The sequence below is a fragment of the Prionailurus bengalensis genome, chromosome A2, assembly GCF_016509475.1.
Source record: "Prionailurus bengalensis isolate Pbe53 chromosome A2, Fcat_Pben_1.1_paternal_pri, whole genome shotgun sequence".
NCBI lineage: Eukaryota > Metazoa > Chordata > Mammalia > Carnivora > Felidae > Prionailurus > Prionailurus bengalensis.
In genome coordinates this window covers 98,298,024-98,320,449 of record NC_057348.1, presented here as the reverse complement: position 1 = coordinate 98,320,449, position 22,426 = coordinate 98,298,024, and the positions used below count along the sequence as shown (strand labels likewise).

At 38.2% G+C, this 22,426-nt stretch overlaps 1 protein-coding gene across 4 annotated transcripts in view; it reads right to left on the bottom strand.

Annotated features, from left to right (window-relative positions):
• Positions 1-22,426, bottom strand: part of DYNC1I1 (dynein cytoplasmic 1 intermediate chain 1) — a 319,773-nt gene that overhangs the window by 265,964 nt on the left and 31,383 nt on the right. For 2 of the 4 annotated variants that reach the window (XM_043588924.1, XM_043588927.1), the window contains exons 2-4: positions 21,817-21,933; positions 14,482-14,596; positions 11,650-11,791 (exon numbers count right to left, since the gene is read on the bottom strand). In XM_043588924.1, coding sequence (XP_043444859.1) covers positions 11,650-11,791; positions 14,482-14,596; positions 21,817-21,924 — 365 coding nt within the window. In that variant the 5' untranslated portion in view covers positions 21,925-21,933. The remainder of the gene's footprint in view (positions 1-11,649; positions 11,792-14,481; positions 14,597-21,816; positions 21,934-22,426) is intronic. The other 2 variants (XM_043588926.1, XM_043588928.1) reach the window with 1 other exon arrangement.

Here is a 22,426-nt window from a genome sequence, read left to right as displayed (position 1 = left end):
AATCAAACCGCTTATCTTTAAGGGCATTTCTTTGGCTATAGACAGAACAGCAGCCTCTGGCTCTGGCTGACTGTGAGAAGCATTCCCCTATAAGGGGTGGGGTCAGCTACTTGGCCCTCAATTTGCCTTGAGGTTCCTTACAGGACGACCTTTTTTGATCTTTTCACTTGTCCCAGGCAGGTGAAGAATGCAGCGGCTCCCAGGTGGTCTGGCTGTGCTGTTACTTATCTGACAGCTCATCTGTACTCACTGTATCCTTAAGAGGTAAAAATGATGATTCCATCAGAACCACTCAAAAAAGTCTACAGGTCAGCAGTCTGGAGTTTGCCTTTACTCAGGCAGAACAACAAGGGCTGGTCTATGTAACAAACCCACAGCGGTCCTGCCCCACAGTCACACATACATTATTTAGTAAAAGAAACGATAGTCATCGTCAGTAATGAGCAGTGGGATAGGGAGTCAAGCCAAGGATGCTACCAGGTGTGCCTCTTTTATTTTCTTCTCATTTTCCCATTATTATCTGTGGGGTGGTCAGACTTGGACAGAATGCACTCTCTCTTTGAAAAAGAACTTAAAGCCAATACATTAAATGGGCAAAGGTTGTCTCTGTCTCCACGAATAGCCTAGACATGTGTATGAAACGTGGGCTGAATTCCTTCTGTGCAAGCTTGCAGAACTTCTCCATAGATGGCAGGACCTTGGAGAGGGCCACGCCTGGTTCTCTGGGTGAGAGATTTGTGTTTGGGATGTGACTGTACTGTGCATCCTGACGGAGCTCTCTGTCCTCAGCAAAATGAAGATGCTAGCCTAGAGACCATTTAAAGGTTTTTTGTTCTGTTTTGTTTCTGCCTAATCTTTTAAATCATTGGATGATTATTAAACTGCCTTTCAGTTCTCTCTTCTCCAATTGGTACCGTTTTTATAACCAATTGACACAGACCTTACTTCCCGATCATCTTCATATCAAGTTAGTGTATCACTGAAAATAAAATGATGGTTTCCCCACAGCTTCTTGGGTAGTGTGAAATCTTGCCAGGTAGCTTATTTTTTTAAATGAGGAAGTAGTGAAATTGTAAGTAAACAAACATTTGTGAACCTCATGAACTACCCCAAAATATTGTTATATAGAAATCACCCTGCTTAGTAGAGTAACTGGTTCTAGTCAGTCATTTTTGGGATGGACCAATCAATGCATGCAGGGAGAGGATATTTTTGCCAAGAGCATTCATTTTCTTATTCAATAAATATCTATTAAAGGCCTAACGTATAAAATACTATGAAAGAGGATGAAAAGAATTCTCAAGAAAACTACAACTCTTATAGAGAGATAAAACATGTATAAATAGTTTGGTAGAAATAGGCAGAAAGTAAAACATGCCATATAAGCCACAGATATGGTGTGGGACACGCATGGGACTGGCACTTAAGAATCTTACATTTTAGTGAAGGAATGAGACGTATGAATGTTTGTACTTAATGATATAATGATAACATAGACACAAAAAAGAAAGTAGTTGTCATTACTTGCCCAGGCCTGGCACAGTTTAAAGTTTCAATAAATGTTAGCTGAAAAAATAAATAAATGCCACAAGAAAGATGAATAATAATGACAGCTATCATTTCCTTTCAGTGAGTGTTTACTCTGTGCCAGCCTACCAGGCATTGGACTCTACTCATTATCCTTTGGAAGCCACAGAAGAGGAACACTCTCCCTCTAAAAAGATCAAAGATTCTATCTGACCTGGTTTTGGAAGGACGGGGTTAGGATTTGGATGTAGCAGACTCATTTTCATCAGTGCCTAGTTTATTGGGTTTAAGCAGTTGACACGGTTTACTAGGTCTAATAAGAGCCTGTTATATTTTAGGTGTCAATTTACCAATTTATCATGAGACAATAACTGCCAGGCAGAGCAATTACACACACTGGATCAAGTCTTCTCTCCTTGAAGGCCAGCATCCCGAGAAGCCAGATGACCAGTAGTGTGTTTGGGATTAGAGAAAGTGAAGCTGAATGTTTTACTACTACAGCTTTTCCCTGCCCTACCCACACCCCCACCCCCTGCCCCACATCATGTCTGCCTCTTTCCACAAAACAAGACATACTCCCACTCAGTGCTCTCAGAGTCTCCCTTTTCCCCCAGTTATGGGATGCCCAAGTAAACCCTTTCTGATTGATGAAATCTTTCTTTAACTATGTCTGTTAGATTTTGTCTTTTGTTCCTATATGGAAAACCATCCTGGCATTATTTGTTTGTTCATTTTTAAGAGCTGCATTTGTCTGCATTCATTAGGTTTAGGTTATTTCTTAGATTAACTCTCTGAGGATCTAAGAGAAGATTTCTGATCTTTCATGGAGAACCTGATGTTTGCACAGATTCAGAATAACCCAATAATTCTCTGCCTACTCTGGAGTAAGGGACACTGTCATGGTTTTATGGTCCCACAGTTAGATTGGCAGTTTGAGACCTTTCCCAACTTTGTTTCAAACTACTACGTACAGAAGCTTCGTACCTCATGGAAAGTAACCATTGACTTCTCGACCCTATACGTGCCAGACCATGTAGCCTCTGGCATCTCATCTCAAAAAGCCTACCATGTAACATTTAGTTCACAATTTGGGAGACAAGGTGTTTTTCAATACATTTAAAAAAAAATAGACAAAATGTCAAAATTCTTCAAATTAGCAGTGACCTATTCAGAGACTAACAGAACTTTGTATTTTAAACTTTCTACCAATTCATCAGTAACTTCTTATAAAATTCTCCCTCCATTGGTCCAATTTTATTTGCTCAGTTTCGGTTTATTAGATAGAAGTAAAAGTTCAAAAACAAAACAAAACGACAATCATCGCTGGCCATTTGTTCAAAGTATAATTTAGGAGTGAAACACATGAAGTCTGTATTGCATATACCTTGCTCTCTGATGAGTGTGTAACTTCTCCCTGTTCAGCTTTTACCAACAGCAAGTTGCTGGTTTCCATTCTTCTTCCCATCTTTATTAAACCCCTGAGTAGAAAGCCTTGAAATTCTTCCCTAAAGAGTGTCTTTGCTTTGGCCTTTTCTTTGGTTGTAAGAAACTAATGACTGATAAATATTTGGAAGCCAGTAGTTAAGAATTCTGTCATTTGTCATGCTAACACTCAACTTGCATACACTTCTGGTGGCATTTAAAATCAGTTGAATTCTTTTGAATAGCAGCATGCCAGTGTGTAGCAATAACAATTAACACAGAATTATTCTGGACTTGTTTTACTTCCAGAAACTCAACCTATGGAAACAAAACATGATAAGCAATAATAAAAACAAAAATGATGCTGATGGTGATGGGATGGTGGTGATGGTGATGATGATGACAACCTCCAAATCATCAAATCCCATGGCCAATTTTGGCATCCCTACAAAGCCAAGCATTCCCCAATCAGGGGTACTCCTTCCCTCACCTCTGTACCCTAACCCTAGGTCATCCCATCCATGTCTATTGACCTTCTGCAAAAAATAACCACAAAGTCCTCATCACCATTGAGCTCCAAGTCCACTTTTTCACATGCCTTTTGGAGATACTCATATGCACACCAGAGCCATTTCACCCTTCGCGTCTCATCTGTCTTTTGTTTCCTTTTCCACTCCACAACCCTTGTTTAGGCCTTCAAGGCTTTATATCAGACCAATACTTCCCCACCAATCCTCAGAGTTGAAGGCTTTATAAAATTACAGTGTCCCAGGCCTCACCTAGACCTGCGGTTCAGGTACCTGTGTTTGTAACAACTTCCCAAGTGAATTCAATAAACAGCCACCAGGAACGGGAGGCAGGGACTGCAACTATCACAAAGGTCATCCTTTTTTTTCCAGACTCAGCTCTTTAACATGCATTCTACTTCCCATACTCCCCAGCCCTTTTCCTTTGTGTACGCATTTCCACCATCTGGAATGCCCTTTCTCCCAACTCGACTTGTCCAAAGCATATGCATTCTGTAAGGCTCAGCTCAAATGCCATGCTCTCTAAATATATTTGTCCTCAATAACCTCATAACCTCATTCAGAAATAACTTGTCTCTCTGGGACAGAAATAGAGAAACACTTGGGCTTCTTATTTTGCAGTTCTCTTTGATAATCTACAGACCAAAACCTGGATTGAAGACCACATCTGAGGATGACTTACAGGAAATAATGAGCACTGTTACCAAGCCCAAAGGTATCAGCATCAAGCCAAACACACTGATAGTCCCCACTCTGACTTTTTGCCCTGACTCCAGTGGCTGGATTTCTGCCTTGCTTCTGTGACAAAGTCCCCACCTTATACCTCAATCCTATAACCACTGCCAGTAGTTCTCCTTCAGCAAAGTCCACCTTCAAACAACTTGTCCAGCGACCTTGAGCTATCCTGCTGTTACTTCTGTCTTCATCACTCTTCTTGTCCTGCACCCATCCCACACAATATTTTGCAAGCTGAGCCTGTGCATAAGTATGTGCACATAGACACACACACATACACACAAGTCAGTAAATATTTACCAAGTACCTAGTATGTGTCAAGACTCTATGTAGGGTAGTAATGAAGCAAAATCACTTGTCCCAAATGAATATACTACAAATTAATTATAGATGATTTAGGAATAATGGTTTATGACATCACTGCTCATCTCTATGAGTACAAATATTTGAGAGCTGTAATTACAAAGAACATAAGAATATATTCTTAGATGGCTTCAAATTAAACCTGTCAATTTACTGGAAACAGCCTCCTTACAAGTGAGAAAATTCCTTCTCTTTATCTCCCTTGCAGGTCTAACATTTACTGTGTATCTTTCACACAATAAATTCTTAACTATTTAGTGAATGAGTAGATCTGTTCTTGCCTTTTCTGTCAATGGGTGTGAGGAGTGAGGGCAAGTTGATTCCCAAAGAAATAGTTTTTACTTTCTTTACCAGAAAAGGAAAGAATAAAACAGGGCATGTCTGGCCTAATACCGTTGATGTTTCCCAAGCTGAGAGCTGTGCTGAGAATACAAAGAAGGCCAGCTATCTTCTCTGCCAAATGAACTCAGCAAACTTTATTTAGTCCCTGAAGCCACTGCACTGGACCTCAACTTCTCCCACACATTCTTCCTTTTCTAAGGTGGAGCGACAGCTCGAGGGCAGAATACCGAACTCCCCTGAATCCCAGAGTCTCTGAACTCCTGTTCCACGTGTCATCTCTGTCAAACAAATCACTAGTCACTAATCAGATAAAGAAAACAGTTTGGGCCAGTGTGAGCATAATGCCAAATAGAAAGCCTCCAGTCAGTGTCACCCCCAAACACTTATTTTTCTAAGTGCCATTTCCAAAGGTAATGCACTGAATAATAAGAACGTTTAAAAACCTGGAATATCACTCAATCTGTCACTGTCCTTAACGTGATGTCAATTAATTAAGGATGGCATTTAAATAATGTGTTCACGTTTTACTTTCCAACTCCAACTATTTCCTTATGTGGGATTGGCAATGATGATGATAAAGATCTTCTGATATCAGAAAGAAGACTGAGACAGTGAGACACATACTTATATTGGGTCCTTTAAAAAGTATTTTTCTTAGTTTACTGTGTGAGAATCTTTCCTCTGTTGGCTACCGAACACTGAGCTCTGCTACAGGCCACACCAAAGCCATGCAGGAAGCCCATCTGAGCTGGTTTCAAGAAGAAACTTAAGACTTCTCATCACAGAGCTAAGACATGTCTTTCCACATCTTTCATGGAGGCTCTACTGTCAAGCAAGCAGTTTTTCTACGAGAAAGCTCAGCAACCCGTTGCTTGCTGTGTTACTGGGACCATAATGTGTATGCTTTTATAGTACATTCTCCTCAAGACAAAACAGTAAGATATCACAAATGTTTCATCCATTCACGTGCTACATAAAAAGAAAATCATAAGGTGTGCCTTTTATTTTAATTTCCAAAGAGACTGAATTCTAACCAGCCTTGAATCAGTGATATTGGTCTCCCTGAAGTGCAACTAACTGGTGGCATTCTATCAACTTTTTCTTACATAACGGTAATTTAAAAAATTCTGTATGTACAAAATGTTAATAGGCTTATTAAATTTCCTCCAAGGCTTATTAAATAATTACATTATTTTATTGTACTTTTTCACCTTTACCAAAACCTTAATATCTTCCCTTTAGCCTCTGATTCATCAGAGCCCCTTAGAAGAGGATGATGGTTTCACCAAAAAAGGATCAAAAGTCCTTTGAGGCTTATCTAGTGCTAGAGAATCCTATGAAATTCAATTGTGGATAAAAACAAAAGTCCTAAAATTTTCTGTTTGGCATTAACCCCATGTTGCCTCTTAGCACATTTTCCTCTCCTGAAATCACTGAGAGAAGAAAAGTGATAAGTAGGTGCAGCCCGCACAACTTGACCACAAACAAATTATTCTACTTTCCTTATTTGAGAGTTCATTGGGCAGTAGATCAGGGAAAGACAGAGTTTATCAAATATCTAAATTTTACCGAAGGATTCTGTCAACATGAAACTTAATATTTACTACATAGAAGCCTAGTGTTTAAATCAAACAGCATAGGGTGTGCAGACATCTGCTCCTTTGCCCCAAATTCTAATCTGGAGCGCACAAAAAGCTGAAAGTCTGAATGACCTCTAATCCATTCCCCGTTATACCTTTGTTCTCCTGTTCAGTGCTTCAGAAGACATTTCTTCTGCTGCTGCATTTGGGACCCCTTGGGAGGGACCTTACCTCCCTAGAGAAAATCTATGGATATAAGAGTTCTGGTTAATAGATGCTGAGAGCTGGGAGGACAGGGATCGATTTTAAATACAATAGGATTATGTTGGGGCAATTGGGGAAATCTGAAAAAAAGTGTAGATATTAGATAAGATGAAAATGTATTGAAATGGAAAAAGAGAGACACTCAATTAGAAAAGCAAATGCAACAGCTTGTATAATGATATCATTTAACATATATATATGTTTTGGACATATATATGTTTCGGACATATATATTTTGTGAAAGAACATACACTAAGGTGTTAAGAATATACACTAAGATTATAATTTCCAGTGGTAGGAATATGAATTTTCTCTAAATTTTGGTTGTCCATATCTTCTAATTACACAAAATGCACTGATGTTTTTTCCATAATAATAAGAGGATGTTAAAAATAAAATGTGGGGGAACTCAAATGTCCTAATCACTTGGAAAATAGAACTAATGATGGTGTTAAGACCATATATGGTTGAAAAAGAAGACAGAAATTAATTCTTTTACTACCATCATTCCCATGCCACTTCTCACCAAAGGCAAACATCAGTAACCTCTCCTGACTATTTTGCTAAAGATGCTATGGGATAGGTATTATTATTATAATAGATTGTATAATATTAACATATTAACACATACTTTATTTTTCAAATCATTTTGAAAGTTTTCTTCCTTGAATCAGGTTTGGGACATGGTATTACTTACACCCTGGTAGTCAGGTGAACTTTATGAGATCAATACACCTGCCTGGGTTTAGGCAGGCTAGTACAGCCTCCAATTTAGGTTTATCCCTGAGAAGCCAAAGGTATCTTGACTAACCAAGAGAAGGACCCTGGTGCAAAGCCCCCTGTGATCCATCCATGTGAATGAGAAGAATAAAGGTGGGTGAATGATTACCACTTAGATTCCTTTCTGGTTGAATCTATGAAAGTTAGGGATTAAGAGTTGGACAACCCAGAGAGTGGTGTCCAGGGACATGGACCACAATCCATCCTTGGCCTTGTCATGTTCAACTTTTTTACATGATTACTTAGATGAAGATACAGCATCATCAAACTTGAAAATGACACCAAACATATGCCAGACTCCTTTCTAAGTGCTTTACAGATACTAATTTATTTAATACTAATAATAACCTTTTGGGTTAAGTCACCTATCACCCTATAGGTGATATAGGGATATATCACCTATATCAACTGTTGTCAGAGATCATGTAGGGTAGTGGTATAGATTGTGAAAATTTCTGACAATCTGTCTAAGTTAAAACCTAGCACTGTAGTTATGTTCTGTGTGAACTTGAGACAATTATTTATTCTGTCTATGCCTCAGTGTCCTCATCTGTAAAAATTAGGATAATAGTTGATTCATTCAACCAACATTTATCAAATATCACTCACTCCCTGACCTCAAGGAACTTGCCATTTCCTGAGGAAGGAAGACATGTATTATTCAACTAAATATAAGTCATTCTTCTTTCAGGGCTATAAAGTACTAGATGCATCACTCTTGTGTATAAAAGATATAGGCTGTTGGTTTGAGATTAATACTTAACATTTTGAGAAAAAATATTTTTGTACTCCATTTACAAAAAGTTTTAAAATATGGGTATAGATGTTTAAATTTCTCAAGTACCATTTAACTAAATACTACTAAATGATCACTCTCCCTTCTGTGATCTTTTGATATGCTGAATTATGGTAACACATTTTCTACACTAAAATATCCTTGAAATTTTTAACCAATCCTAATTAATCATAGCATAGTACCTTCTTAATACTGTGTTGGATTTCAGTTGCATATAGTATATGCAGGATTTTTAAATCTAAGTAAAACTAGTCTTCCAAATGTTTTATTAATAAAATAGATTTTTAAATATCTAAGAGCTTGTTCTTTGCCCAGTATGATTAACTGAGCAATGATTGCTTCCACCAAAATTAAGAGAAAGAAAAATGCCACAAATGTAAATTGCAAATGAGAAGCAGGCAATGCCAACAGAAGCAGAAACTGCAAAACAAATTGTGACCCTTTAAGTTAAAATTAAATCACACTAGTATAATTGAAAAATGATTACATATTTCTACTTTCTATTCACTGGTTTTAAAACCTTTACTCAACTGCTCTTAAAAATCAGTAAAAGTAATTTTTGTTATACTTGACTTTTTTAAAGCCCTACTTTAAACTTTTCCGTAAGGTATATTAAATGTGCCACTTTGCAAATTAACCACTCACAGAGGTTACATAAGAAATGTTTGCCAGTTTAGGCTCTGTAAAGAAAATTTCAGTTTTGGTTTTAGATTCTGACAGATGGATCAGAGAATGTATGTGCACCGTTAGGTAGGACCAGATGTGTTAATTTGATTTCTGAGTTATTTTCTGAAAGATTTTCCACTTTTCAAAGAGCCCAAATTCCATACACATCAGCAAATTTGTGACTACAGAGCTATATTCTCAAGATTTACCAAGTCTTTTTCCCAGTCATGTTTTATGACGTGTTAAAGTTAATAGTAATTGTTTTCAAAGAGGTTTCTTCTATAGAAAAAGATACTCCAAATGGAATTTTAAAAACTGAAGTTTTAAGGTTCTCTTGAAATTAATTCATATCTATTTATAGAAGCAAAGACATAAATTTGCATGGGATTTTCCTTAGTCCAAAATAAGGGCAAGATATCCTAAGATATTCCTAATATTCCTATTCCTCAAGCAAATCTTGTGCTCATTTTTTCTGAAAATCATCATTTCCTCAGTGTCAATTTTCTTGCATTCCTATGAAACTTGCATCCAGGAAGGAATCTGCTCATTGACTTCTAGTTGCCCACCCTTGCCAGAATGGTCCTATCAAGAATGGAAGCTAGTTGGAATTTACTCAGGGTGGGAGTAGACAGTACCTCTTCCAAAGTGATTCATTAAGTTACAAAAACATCACATAAGTGGGAGAAAAATGAAGAGTGATGTTCTCTGAGAAGAAATATTTGCTGCTGTCCCCAGAGCAGTAACAGCATAGGTCAGCTTTCTCTACAGTTTTCAAAAGGGTTCATCAACTGTGAAGTCAGTAATAGAATTTAATGCTGCCAAATGCACCCCTTGAAGCTGAGCATTAATGACACAACACCATCATTGTATAGAAACAGGCAAATATATTAACTTAATGATAGGCCAATGGACCCCCTAAGGAATGTAATTATATTGTGCCAGCTCTTGAACAAATGTTAGATCTTACAGAACTGTGTTATTGTTACTTTTTTCCCTCCTCTCAAAGACCTTTTGAAGTGTTCAAAGCAAAAGATGAGAGAAGACGTGTGCTGCCCCCAAATCACAAAGGCGATTTGCTAAAATAAACCAGCCTGGTGCCCACAGAATCTCTACTTCCATTTTTCTCAAACTGAAAGTAGTGTCCACTGGTTTCAAAATTCCCTGTATAAAACAAAATGCTCAATTCTGAAACACACCAACAGGCAGACATGGGCAAGACAATTCCAGTCTTACTTACATATTGGTTTCAGAAAGAAAAAAGGAAAAATACACACACAAAACGCAAAAACGCTACAGCTCAGGCTAATACTAGACTATTCTGATTTCCATATTTTTCTCTACCAAAAATGCCTCGGCCTCGAAATAATGTCCTTTCAAAAGAAAATGCTAATGATAATGTGTTAAATGGAAAAAGAAAAATGCAAAATTGTCTACCTGTCACGCAGTAACACACATGGTAACAAGAAATATACACAGGTAGACAAGGATAGAAATATACATGGACAAGGCAAAGGCTGATTTGTTAGAACACTAGTGTGGTGGATGATTTTTTTATTTGAAGTTTTAGTAAAGTATTTTATTTTATTTTATTTTATTTTATTTTATTTTAATTACGAGTCAAAGACAGAGGTCACAAATTGCCAGCCCAGAGACAAAAGCCGTCCCACAACTACTTTTAACAAAGTCATTAACGTTTAACATTAAGGAGATTTTTGCATGAAGCCCTTAATTTTTGGCAAATGAAAAATGGAAAATGGAAAGATGTGGAAAAATCGGGTCCGTATTTCCACATGAGCTCAACCAGCCTGAGCTGTGAGGAGACCATCTGGCCTAGCCACGGTGCTTCTCAGCCAGTTGCCGCAGGCCCCCACGCCCAGCTCATTAACATCACCTGCCTGTGGCACCTGCATATGGGAATCCTAGCAAAGGCAACTGGCTTAAGAAAGTTACCCTGACTCCATGCATGTTAATGAGACTTCTCTTCTCTCTCTTCGCATCTTTGCCTTCTGGATACCCCTTCAGTGGTCAAATTAGAAAATGTCTATATATTCACTTTCAGAAGTTACCTAATCTTCTGAGTATATATAGTGTAATAAAAATCTGGCAATTGACTCAGAAGACAGAGCAGTCAACTCTGATGATCATAATAATTAGTAATAATAATAAAAACACTTTGGGGACTGAGTTATCAAATTAGTCAATACTATTAAGTCAATAAGCACCACGCTTAAAAAATTAAATTAAGGGTTAGAACATGTTAGTGTTCTATTAACAAAAATTTCCATGGAAACCAAACCAGAGTAGAATAATAAGAAGCTGGATATATATTCCACTTGCCTTTGATCCTTCTCTTTCTTTTAGGCCTAAGCTAATGGATGTGGTTGTGTTTGTCAAACAAGACACATGGTGCTAAATTAGCCCACTCAAGGAAAAATAAGGTACAAGTTTATCATTTCTAGTGCTCAAAATCATTTCTATGCCACTAAAACAGCAAGCCACCATAAATCTAAATATAAACTGACTGAGTATAAATGCAGATTCATGGACATTTAATAGCACACAACAGAGTGGCATGGTGTTTTTTTGGCCTCTGTTTTCTTATAATATTGACATCCCCCCTGGCCTTTGTTAGAGGGACAGTTCTTACCTTGTTAATGGTCCCAGGTCTCCTGAGTCTTGGCTTCCAGCTTCACTGGGAGTGCTCACTGATTTCGAGGAGGGAGACATAGGGGTTGGGACTAAATAATGAAAATAACAGGTATCCCATGTTAAAAAATGCAGCGACTGCACTGGAGAAGAGCAGTGTCAGACAAATCAAAACAAATGGGCCCAAATTAAAGTGGTTGTATGGCCAGGAGAGATTAAGATGGGATAAGGAAAAAAAAAAAAAAAAAAAAAAGGAAAGAAAAGGAAGAAAGTCAAGTGAATTTTTCATATTTTGGAAATTAAAATTTGAAATGAATTTAGACAGAATTAACTTAGGGATTCTAAGGCCATGTCCACCTTAACAAAGTGAAATGGAGAATCAAAATAGCTATCCAGATATTTCAACTCAAATATCTCTCTAGGGTGACCTATCCAGATAATTTCAATTCTCCACTTTATTTTGTTAGTATAGATGTGACCTATTAAAAAAGTGGGTGTCTATAAAACTTTGAAACATTATGGAATAAGTAATTCTGAATAATTTTAAATCGTCAAAGAGAGAGAGGAAAGTCTGTTGTATGTCTACATTGGAGGGAAATCAATTCTCTGTGGAATATAAACTGCATTTACAATGCGAGACTAAATGACGGATAGAGAAAGGGTAAATGTTGAACCTGGTAATTTAAAAATCTTTTTCAAAACAAAGGAAAATGCCAGGCGGCTTTATTTTTACATTTAATGAATAGTTTCATCCCATTGTATTGTTTACTGTGTTCGGAACTTGCTTCCCTTTGCCTGCGGCAGCGCTAGAAGGCACTGCCATGGGCACAAAAGTAAACAGTCATTCTAAAGACCGGAGAAATAAGTTTGAAGATTGAGGTCAGTGCAAGCTGAAGATCTGACACAAGGATAAGAAAAGAAAAAAGGTACAGGAAATGTAAATGTATATATATTTTTTTCCTGTCCTTCAGGTACAAGCCAAATGTCCTTCAGATAGAAGCTGCACCAAATAGCCAAGATGGCTCCAGGCCAGACAAATTCAGGGGGTTCTCAATATCACACATGCCAGAGAAGCCATATGGGCAGAAAGAAACTTCAATACATAAGTGTAGATTCCCATTTGGTTTCAATCATGTGCAATTTCCTTTTATTTATTTAATAGAGTAAAGGGTTTAACTATTTTGTCCAAATCCTATAACACAATGGCAGATCTGTCATGAAACTAGGAATTTCGTGAGCTCCCATAATTAATTCACTGATTACCCTCTGTAGTAAGTCAGAGGGTAAGTTGGAGAGATGGATGAAAACTGAAAATGGGCACCACTTTCACCAAGTCCCCTGGCAGGAATGCAGGGATAGCTCAGAATTTGGCCATAGTGGTCATGGTTTAGAGATATTTAACTGTTTTGTTCTTAAAGTTTAATTGCTGGCTTTATTTAGAATAGAGGAAAATAGGACATACGACTATGGGGCTTAACCAGTGTTCACACTGCAACAGAATCTCAAAGGCTATTTTGGGGCAAAAACATAATGGATTACTGCAAAGTGTCTACATTATGTCACAAGACAACTAAGTATTAAGAAGTTTGTCAGCTCCTCAAAGAAGGTCCATCAGCCAAATATCCCAAAGGTTACATCTTCCATACCATAAAGAAGTTAAACGAAGTAACCAACATCTTGTAGGGGCTCCTTCTATAATTGTTAGACATATGATTTTACCTAATGCAAACTGAGGGTCAGTATAAAACACTTTTTTATGGTGTTTTAATTGTGTATATATTAAATTATATCCAGTAACACTTAATAATTCATTAGCTTATTACATATTGCTTTTTCTTACTTATATTAATAAAATACTTGTCATTTTGTTGTACATGGGACAATTTTTATTCTTAGTTTAAGTAACTATGGAAATAAATAAAAATTTATTTTAATATAAAAGCCAACGGTGGGATTTAAAAAAACAAACCATTTTGAAATGAAGACTTGATATTGTATCTACTTATATGCATTATTTTTAAAGTCTTTTTTTTTTTTTTTTTTTTACTATATTGTCTATCATGTAGTTTCACAGACACCCCAGGATTATCCTGAAATGTATGGAAAGCAAATGGATAAAGAGAAATAAAATAAATGATCACATGAGAGATACACAATGAAGTGACAGAATAAACACATCATGTAGAAGTTTACCTTCAACACAAATAAACCAAATAATTCAATATCCAAACCCTAGTCACAAAATGAGATTGTGGACAATTAACTACAAATGAATGAGTTGGAGGAGGGGTGTTGCAATAAAAATGCCAATTAGCAGTGAAACCAAGATCTACAATAGACTTGAATAAATTTAAACTTGTTAAGTAGCTGTTAATTTGTCACTATTTTAAGTTTTCCTTCACATTTCCCACTGAGCTTTCTATTTTCATCATGGAATAATTCTATGCCTGTAGTGGTTATGAAATTCATAACCAGATTCACAGTATTTAGGTTGGCAGAGAAAGGCTGGGATTCAGTGATGGAAATGAAGAACAATTTAAGAAAAAAATTCCAAGATTTCTTGTGTTTACCATGTGGCAACTCGTTTAACAAGTATAAAATAATCTACTAGTACACAGTAGAGAAGGTTGACCATATAATCAGTCAATAAGCAGCAATCTGTCTTTCCATCTCCTTCCAGCCCCCTCAATTCCAAAAATAAATACAGCTGAACCATAAGCCACAGAATTTCTTCAAAAATAAAAATAAAAGAGACATAAAAGAATAGTAAACGCTGGACATGGTAAATCCCATGCAAGCCAAATTTAAGAAAACAGTGACACCATTTAGGTACCTAGAGGGGGCTCCGGTGATATACCAATGCTTTGCAAAAGAGCCTCTGTCTCTCTGCGTTTGCGATCCAGATCAGAGTCGTCCTGAACAGGTTCTTTCTTTTGCTGCATATCAGCCTAAAAAGAGTAGATGCCAGTAAGAAAAGTTAATAACAGAACTAAGTATATGCTTTTCCTGGCTTAAACTGAAAGTGGTAAATGAGTGGCAGTGAAGACCAAGCAAAAGCCATAAATAGATATAATCATGTGTATAAAAGATGAAAAAACACTGCAACTGCTCCACTTAATAATTACTAACCCCGTGCTTTCTCTTTTGTTTGAAGGGTTTTTTCCCCTGCTTTTATCGCATGGTATGAAAGTTTCTCTCACTCAGTTTTGAAAGAAACCATCAGAGTTAAGTATTTCTGACTGGGATAATATGGATTATTATTTTTTTAATTGTTTGCCTTTTTCAACCCCATTGTCCCTTCTGGGAAGACATACTATCTATCAATTCTTGATGAGTGCGTGTTTATAATATTCACGCCCCATGTTGGAATTATGAAAACAAAGAATTACTGGGATCTGGCTAAAAAATAAAACTAGTTCTGAAATCTGTAACTGTAAAATACACTCTGTATCAGCAATCTAATTTTACCATGGTTTAAAATAAACCATGCTACAATATTTATTGAGGCATGTGAGCAATATTGATATCTAAGTGTTGTTACTTAATTCTGATTTTCACAGGCTTCCATTAAATATATTAACTCAAGGGAGAAAATTATCTTGTAGAAAAATATAGAATAAAAAAATCATTCAGAAGAAATTTCCCAAATTCTGTCAAACAAACACAGGGCTTCATATAGACAGATCCTATGTCTGGTTCGTGTTTTCTATAGGATAGGAACAACAAAATACAGGTTAAAGAAGGTCATTGGTGGGATTCTGGGCTAATTAAACATTCAGGTCTTTTCTTTTTCCTAACACAGTTAATTGCTTAAGACAAGGCATTTATCCCACATCTGAAACATGGTAACATCCTGCTTCATGATAAAGCTTTGAGAGTTTACAAAAGTGAAGCTATCTTAAGGTTGTCAAAAGCCAATTATCCAGTTACCAAACACACCCTTCTCCCCAGGGGCAAGTTGGGTACCCTAACAGGTATATTATCTGCTTCAAGGGTAGCCGGGTACATTTTCAAAGCACCAAAGCATAATTTACATCGTGGCATCTGAAGCAGAAAAAGTCCATGCAACTTTTACTTCCAGATGATAACCTACACACTGATTATAAGCAAAATGCATCTCTGCACATAATGCTGGGCTCGACACTTTTGTTATTATTCATCTCAGGCTTAAAATGCTCTCATATTTGAAGTCTATCTGTCATTTGAGGAAAAACTGTCATTGTGGGGGTTGATGAAGGCTAATGAGAGCACTAGAGGCTTTCTGGCACCCTCACCTAGCCCAAAATTCTGAAATGACAGCTTAATCTCTATCCGTGAAGATAGCAAAGTTCACGTTCTTTTCCAATTTTAACATTTAAACTTATTGAAGAAAGTTCCAAAGTGTATGCGCACAACAGAGGCAAAGATAGAACTAAAATAGGAAGAAGGGCCTTACAGAGTGAGGATCTATAAACATTCACATATCAGAAAGTCAAAAAAAGGAAGGAGGAAATCAAACAAAAGGGAATTGCCATAGAAGTTACTGAAATACAAATGGAAAAACTAAGATAAGCAAAATCCATCTTAGGAAGCCAGTATGAAACAATATGATTTTACAGTGGAGAGTTTAGCCATCACTGGACTTTCAGCTTTACTGAGAGCAGATATGTGTTTATTTTGTTCACCACTATATCCTCACAGCAAAGCTGAGAGGTTAAGTGTCTGACTTGAGCTCCGGTCATTAGCTCTCAGTTCAAGAGTTTGAGCCTCATGTCAGGCTCTGTGCTGACAGCTCAGAGCCTGGAGCCTGCTTCGGATTCTGTGTCTCCCTCGCTGCCCCTACCCCACTCGTGTTCTGTCTGTCTCTCTCTCTCTCAAAATTTAACATTAAAATTTTTTTAATGTATTGAATAAATGAACAATTACCTCCCTTTGGTAATTGTTATTCTATAACTATAGAATCTCAGAATTCTACATCCTTCTGCCAACTGCACTCTGTTCAGCAAGCGCCTTTACAACAGCACTGTTAGGAGTCCTCTAAACTTTCAGTGACCCAGTGTTCATAACAGAGTCATTGCTATATCCTAGCAACAAAAAGAGTCATTAACCTTTCTTCATTCTTTTAACAAAAACGTAGTGAAGGACAACAGAGTGTCAACGGTAATGAGACAAAGAGGTTCTAATGGAGCTTAAATAGAGCGAACCGAAGAAGATCTGCCTAATCCTTTCCTTTCCAATAAACTTAGAGTATATTATCTAAAACTTTCTGTCATGTATGTCCTATGCAGAAAGGCACAGAATTTTTTTTTAATTTATTCTTTAAGCATTAAACATTTAAGAAACACACTAGAGGGCATGTCACACATCAGCACGCATAACCATACACTGTGCAAAAACAGCACACCTGAACTCCTCCTCCAAAATTCCATTCCTTTTCATACAGGTGCCTCTACAACTCATTCTCTGCCTTCCACCTTCTTTAATTCTTAAGGAAGAAGGCAATATAATGACATATATTAGTAAGGACAAATGTCCATCTAGATGTAACAAAAGCTTAAGAAAGCTATCAGCACTCAAAGGTGACAAGGAAAATGCAAACTTAGGTAACTGGGGCTTATTAGAAATAAAGGCAATTCCTATCTGTTACCAATTAGCACCTTAAACTAAACAGAGTGATACTACATCCAAGGCAGTTAGTTATACCAAGTGCTCTAGTCACGAAACTTTTGATTTTCTCCATGTAATTACTGTAGAATCCTAATATATTTTAATGACTCAACAGGAGTGATTTCACCGTGCTAGCAATTAAAAAATGTGCTAGGTGTCTTTCCCAGAAAACGCTATTTCTGTTTGCAAAGAGTAATCACAGCTGAGACCCAGGGAGGAAAATCAAAGAAAGCAAATTTGTCAGCTGAGAACTGTCAGTCACTTTTTCAAAGACAGCTCCATAGTTATTAGAGGAACAAGTGAGGACAGGCCAGGAAACCTCTGTCCGTCCTACCTTACAGCAATCCAGCAGAAGGCCAAGGACAGGACGAAACTTCAGGGTGGCCCCATTAAGGACACCTCATTGCATTAAAGCCAATTTTTCATGAAGTTGGGACTGAATCTGAAATGGTGGCCACTATATTTATTTTGAAATCAGATTTCATCCATAATACCACAACCAAGAAAACAGTTGACATCCAAAGAAGCACAGAGTGGTAATTTTATACATGTATAGCTTTCTGGGTTCTGTGGAGATAATCAACCTAGGTGGTCCTAACTCACACCAGTTTTCAGTCCTGGTAAAAAAAATAGTCACTCAGATTGGCATTAAGAAGCATTTTGTTTCCTTTTTATTCTAAATTTGTGTCATTTAAAATATAAGCTTAAATAAAGTTAAAAATCAAGCCTATAAGTTAAGGCTATTGCTAACACTCTACAAACACCACAAAAACTAGAAAATCTTAAAACTCAGGAGTCAGTGACAGTTGACTGGGGCATCCCATAGACTCAAGATCAGAATTTCCAAGGATATTTGCAGGAAAGAATTCCAGATGTTTGGAAAAGGTGTCTATGACCAGCATCTCAGACTAGTGCTAACTAGTTGCTGTGTTCACTCATGCACTCAATCATTCTTTGTTTAACCCTTTATTGAAGTCCTGCTAGGTGGCAGGATCTGTGCTAGACATTCACTTGAAAAACACCAGCCCTGTCCTCAAAAGCCTGCCCTCTCTTAGGAGAGAAAGACGAGTGAAGATGCAAACATACTGCTTTGTGCTAACTGGTTTGATGAGGTCAAGGATAGGGGCTGGACTAACTAGTCATGGCGGGAGAAAGGTATAAGAGAAGCTTTTCTGGAGGAAGTGACGTTTGAGGTGAGAACTGAAAGACAGGTAGTTAACAGTCAGGAGAAGAACAATAGAGAGAAGTAGGGGAATGGTACAAGCAGTAAGTAAATATTCACAAACTCCCTGTCAAGAGAGAGTGTGGCCCATACGGGATATGTAAGTAGCTGAGACTGGCCAGAATGTGGATTTAAGGAGAAAGAAGATGGGGGAGAAAAGAAAGTGCTGTCTTGTCCATCCAGGATCTGATGACCACTCTAAGTTGGAGAAGGGGTAGTAAAAGAATGACCCCAGGTTTCTGTTTAGGGCCACGGGCTGGAAGAGGGGATCCTTCCTGAGACTGGAGATAAGGGCGGCTACCCTTAAGGCTTTGACTTCTGGGGCCCAGTATCCTCATTTGAAAATTCCAGGTTTCTTGCAGCTACAAAATGCTATAATTCCAGGAAACTGGAAGACTTGAATTATAAGATCCGTCCAATAACAGTATTTTTGGAAAACGGCCTCATCAGCAGGATCCTGACAAATGTATGTAGCCAACCGTACGGGGTTGCATTCTCCTATTCTGGTTGCCAATCTCAGGAGCAGAATAACCATTGCTTCTTACTGACCAGTTCCTCTGTGCCTTATGTTCTCCTTACATCCTCATAGAACTCTGTGAGGTAGGCACCAATATTTTCCCCATTTTACACAAGGGAGAACAAGGTCAGAAGGGTCTCATACTCACTCAAGGCCATTCTGTGAAGGGCAGAGACAGGTTTCCCAGCCACATCACCTCAAAAGCCTCGGGGCAAAATCACTGAATTTTCCCGCCTCTGTCTTACGGCAAAGTCTGCTCAGACAAACCAACTCATCACAGTCTACAAAAGTTACTCTGACCCAATTAAGGAAAGATCTTTTGCAGGGGGAAATGGGTTGCTGAGGAACAAGACAGGCTTTAAGGATGGTGTCATCCAATGAATCGCAAAGTCTGGCCCCGGTCGGACCTTTCGAATCAAAACCTTTGAGATGGAGAGTGAGGGCTCTGTACTGCCACGGGAGCCCATGGAGCAAGGTCAGGATATGACAGGCTTAACCCTGTGGAAACAAGGAAACTAAGACCATTGCTTTAATTCCAGGCCCAGAAAATACAGAGCCCAGGTGCACCACACTCCCCACCACCTGCCACTGGCTACCTCCTAGGGCTCCATCTGCTGTGTAACGGGCCAAATCTCCATTGGGCAAAGCTGCCGGGTACAGAAACAGAAAGGGTGGCCCGTTTCGATCAGCCTTGTTTGCCTGCAATTCCCCGCGCCCCCCCCCCCCCCCCCCCGCCTTGGGTGAAGTGACAAAGACGAGGCAGACAGCATAATTTGGAACCGGATTTCCCATACCACATCACATTTTGTAGTAATTCTATGAAATTCAAGTTGGATGTTAGAACGTCAGTTTAAAAGGAAACTGGTTATTAGTAAAGAATAACAGGTGCTATAAAACTATAGTAAGTGTTGACATTTGAAGGAAAGGAAGCATAATAACCTAATGCCTTTTTTGGCTTTGCTTGGAAATGAATAGCCATTCCTTGTCAATTCTCACCTCTACTTCACTCAAAGACTGCATACATAATAGCAAAGATCACCAAGAGAAAAACATTATGTGCACTGTCAAGGACAAATAAGACCCTGGCATCAATCAAAGTGTAATGGAACGGGAGAGATGTGAGATGGCAGGAGGCTAAAACACAATTGCAATTATGTTTTACTTTGTTGGGAAATAATTGTTACAAATTTGTTACCTTGGTTTCCCACCCTTATAGTATGAAACAGAGCCTATCTAGATTGTAAGGCATCAAAAGACATTTTCTTTTTCCTTACAGAACGACTCCAAGTATGGGACAGCTCTGGTTTCTAAACACACGAGTATATCACACATAAAGTTTCCTTCTCAGAAAACTATTCCAAACCACCTTTGGCGTCTGGTTTCTGTACAAGATGTGGGCTATTTCTACATGACCGCAACAAATTGGAGAATTAAAAATAAATTATTTGTTGGATTCAGCTAGGAGAAGAAAACATGACATGACAGCAACGCACTGAACCGGGAATCCAGAGCCCTGGATTCTGGGTGTGGCAGACAGAAAGTGGTATTTCATCTCTGGGTTTCTGCTGCTTTGTGGGCATAACGAGGGGTGTCAGTAGAAAGCCTCTAAAATCTCTTCTAGTTTCAAAATGTTATAATTCTGTGTCCATGGAGCAGAGTCTACTACCATACTACCTACCCTCTCCCCAAGAGGGGGGCATACTGCTTTCCCTCTATCAGACCTAGGATCCTTGTTTATGCTGAAAAACACACATCCCTTAGGAAACCATGGAGATCCATTGGCATCATTTTTCTATAGTTCTCCTAAAATGTTCTGGCTAGTAGTTTGTGTGTGTGTGTGTGTGTGTGTGTGTGTGTGTGTGTGTTAATGTTTGTTTATTTTTGAGAGAAAGAGCTTGCAAGCAGGGGAGGGGCAGAGAGAGAGGGACACAGAGGATCCAAAGCAGGCTCCGCACTGTCAGCACAGAGCCTAGTGCGAGGCTCGAACTCACGAACTGTGTGATCATGACCAGAGCTGAAGTCAGACATTCAACCAACTGAGCCAGCCAGGCACCCCAGGCTAGTAGTTTTGAAAAATTTTTTTCTTAAAACTAACACATATTGGGGCTCCTGGGTTGTTCAGTCGGTTGAGTGTCTGACCCTTGATTTTGGCTCAATTCATGATCCCACGGCCTGTGGGATCAAGACCCTCATCAGGCTCCATGCTGAGCATGGAGCCTGCTTAAGATTCTTTCTCTTGGGGTGCCTGGGTGTCTCAGTGAGTTGGGCATCCGACTTTGGCTCCAGTCATGATCTCTCAGTTCATGAGTTTGAGCCCTGCATCGGGCTCTGTGCTGACAGCTCAGAGATACTTTTTAAGAGCCCTAACACATATTAAACACCTACCAGAGCCTGGGTACTACCAAGTGCTTTACAAGATTAACTCTTTTAATTCTCACAACCCCACAAAAAATATATATTAGTATTCCTATTTTAAGGATAGGAAACCCAGATACAGAAAGGTTAAGAAATTTCCAACAATAGAGATTTCATGGACCACTTTTAGGGTGCTATTCAAGTCTAAGGTGAACCTGGGGCTTGGAGACCTCTGGACCATAGGTGGTGCTTGGCCAGGACACAGCAGGTGACAATGATCTCGTTACTCTGCGTATGCAGATACCCACTCATTTTATTCAGAGATCCTAGAAGGATTCTTGTAGAGCATCCTCTTAATCATTTGACCAGTCCCTTAGAATCAAGTGATTTTCCTTTTTCCCTGCAACACCCCAATACCCAGTATTTACCTCTTTCTTTTTCCTCTCTTCTTCCTTCCGTTTCTTCTCTTCTCTTATCTGTGCTAAGCGCTGTTTTTTGCGCTCTAGCTCAGCTTTTAAGTCACTTTTGTCAGACATGTTGGTTTCCTTGGAGGAAAAGAAAAAAATGTGAATATATAAAAATAACCTTTCTGTATTATCATTGCAAAAATCATTCAAAAGCTTGAAAATGTGACTTTTTGACCAGAACAGGTTGTATTACGTAGCCTATGTCGAAGAATCAAAGAAACAAATGAAGTTAGATCTGGTCTCATGCTATGTAAATACCTTCCTTTTTATGTATTCATAAATATTTGAAGAAATACAATGGTATAATCTGTTCTGGTCTGAAGAATAATAGCAACTTCAGAATAAGCAAGACACTTTCTGTGCAAGTTTCTTAACAAATAAACAATAAATAAATAAATAAATAAATAAATAAATAAATAAATAAGAGAATCAAAAAAGAACTTTCACCATGACTTCCAATTTAGACGATAATGCACCAATTCATCCCCACACTGAGAAAAGAAAATAGGCTGTCATAAACCCTTAGAGATGTGCCCTGCTCAAATTTCTATGGACTCAGTAAACATTCCTC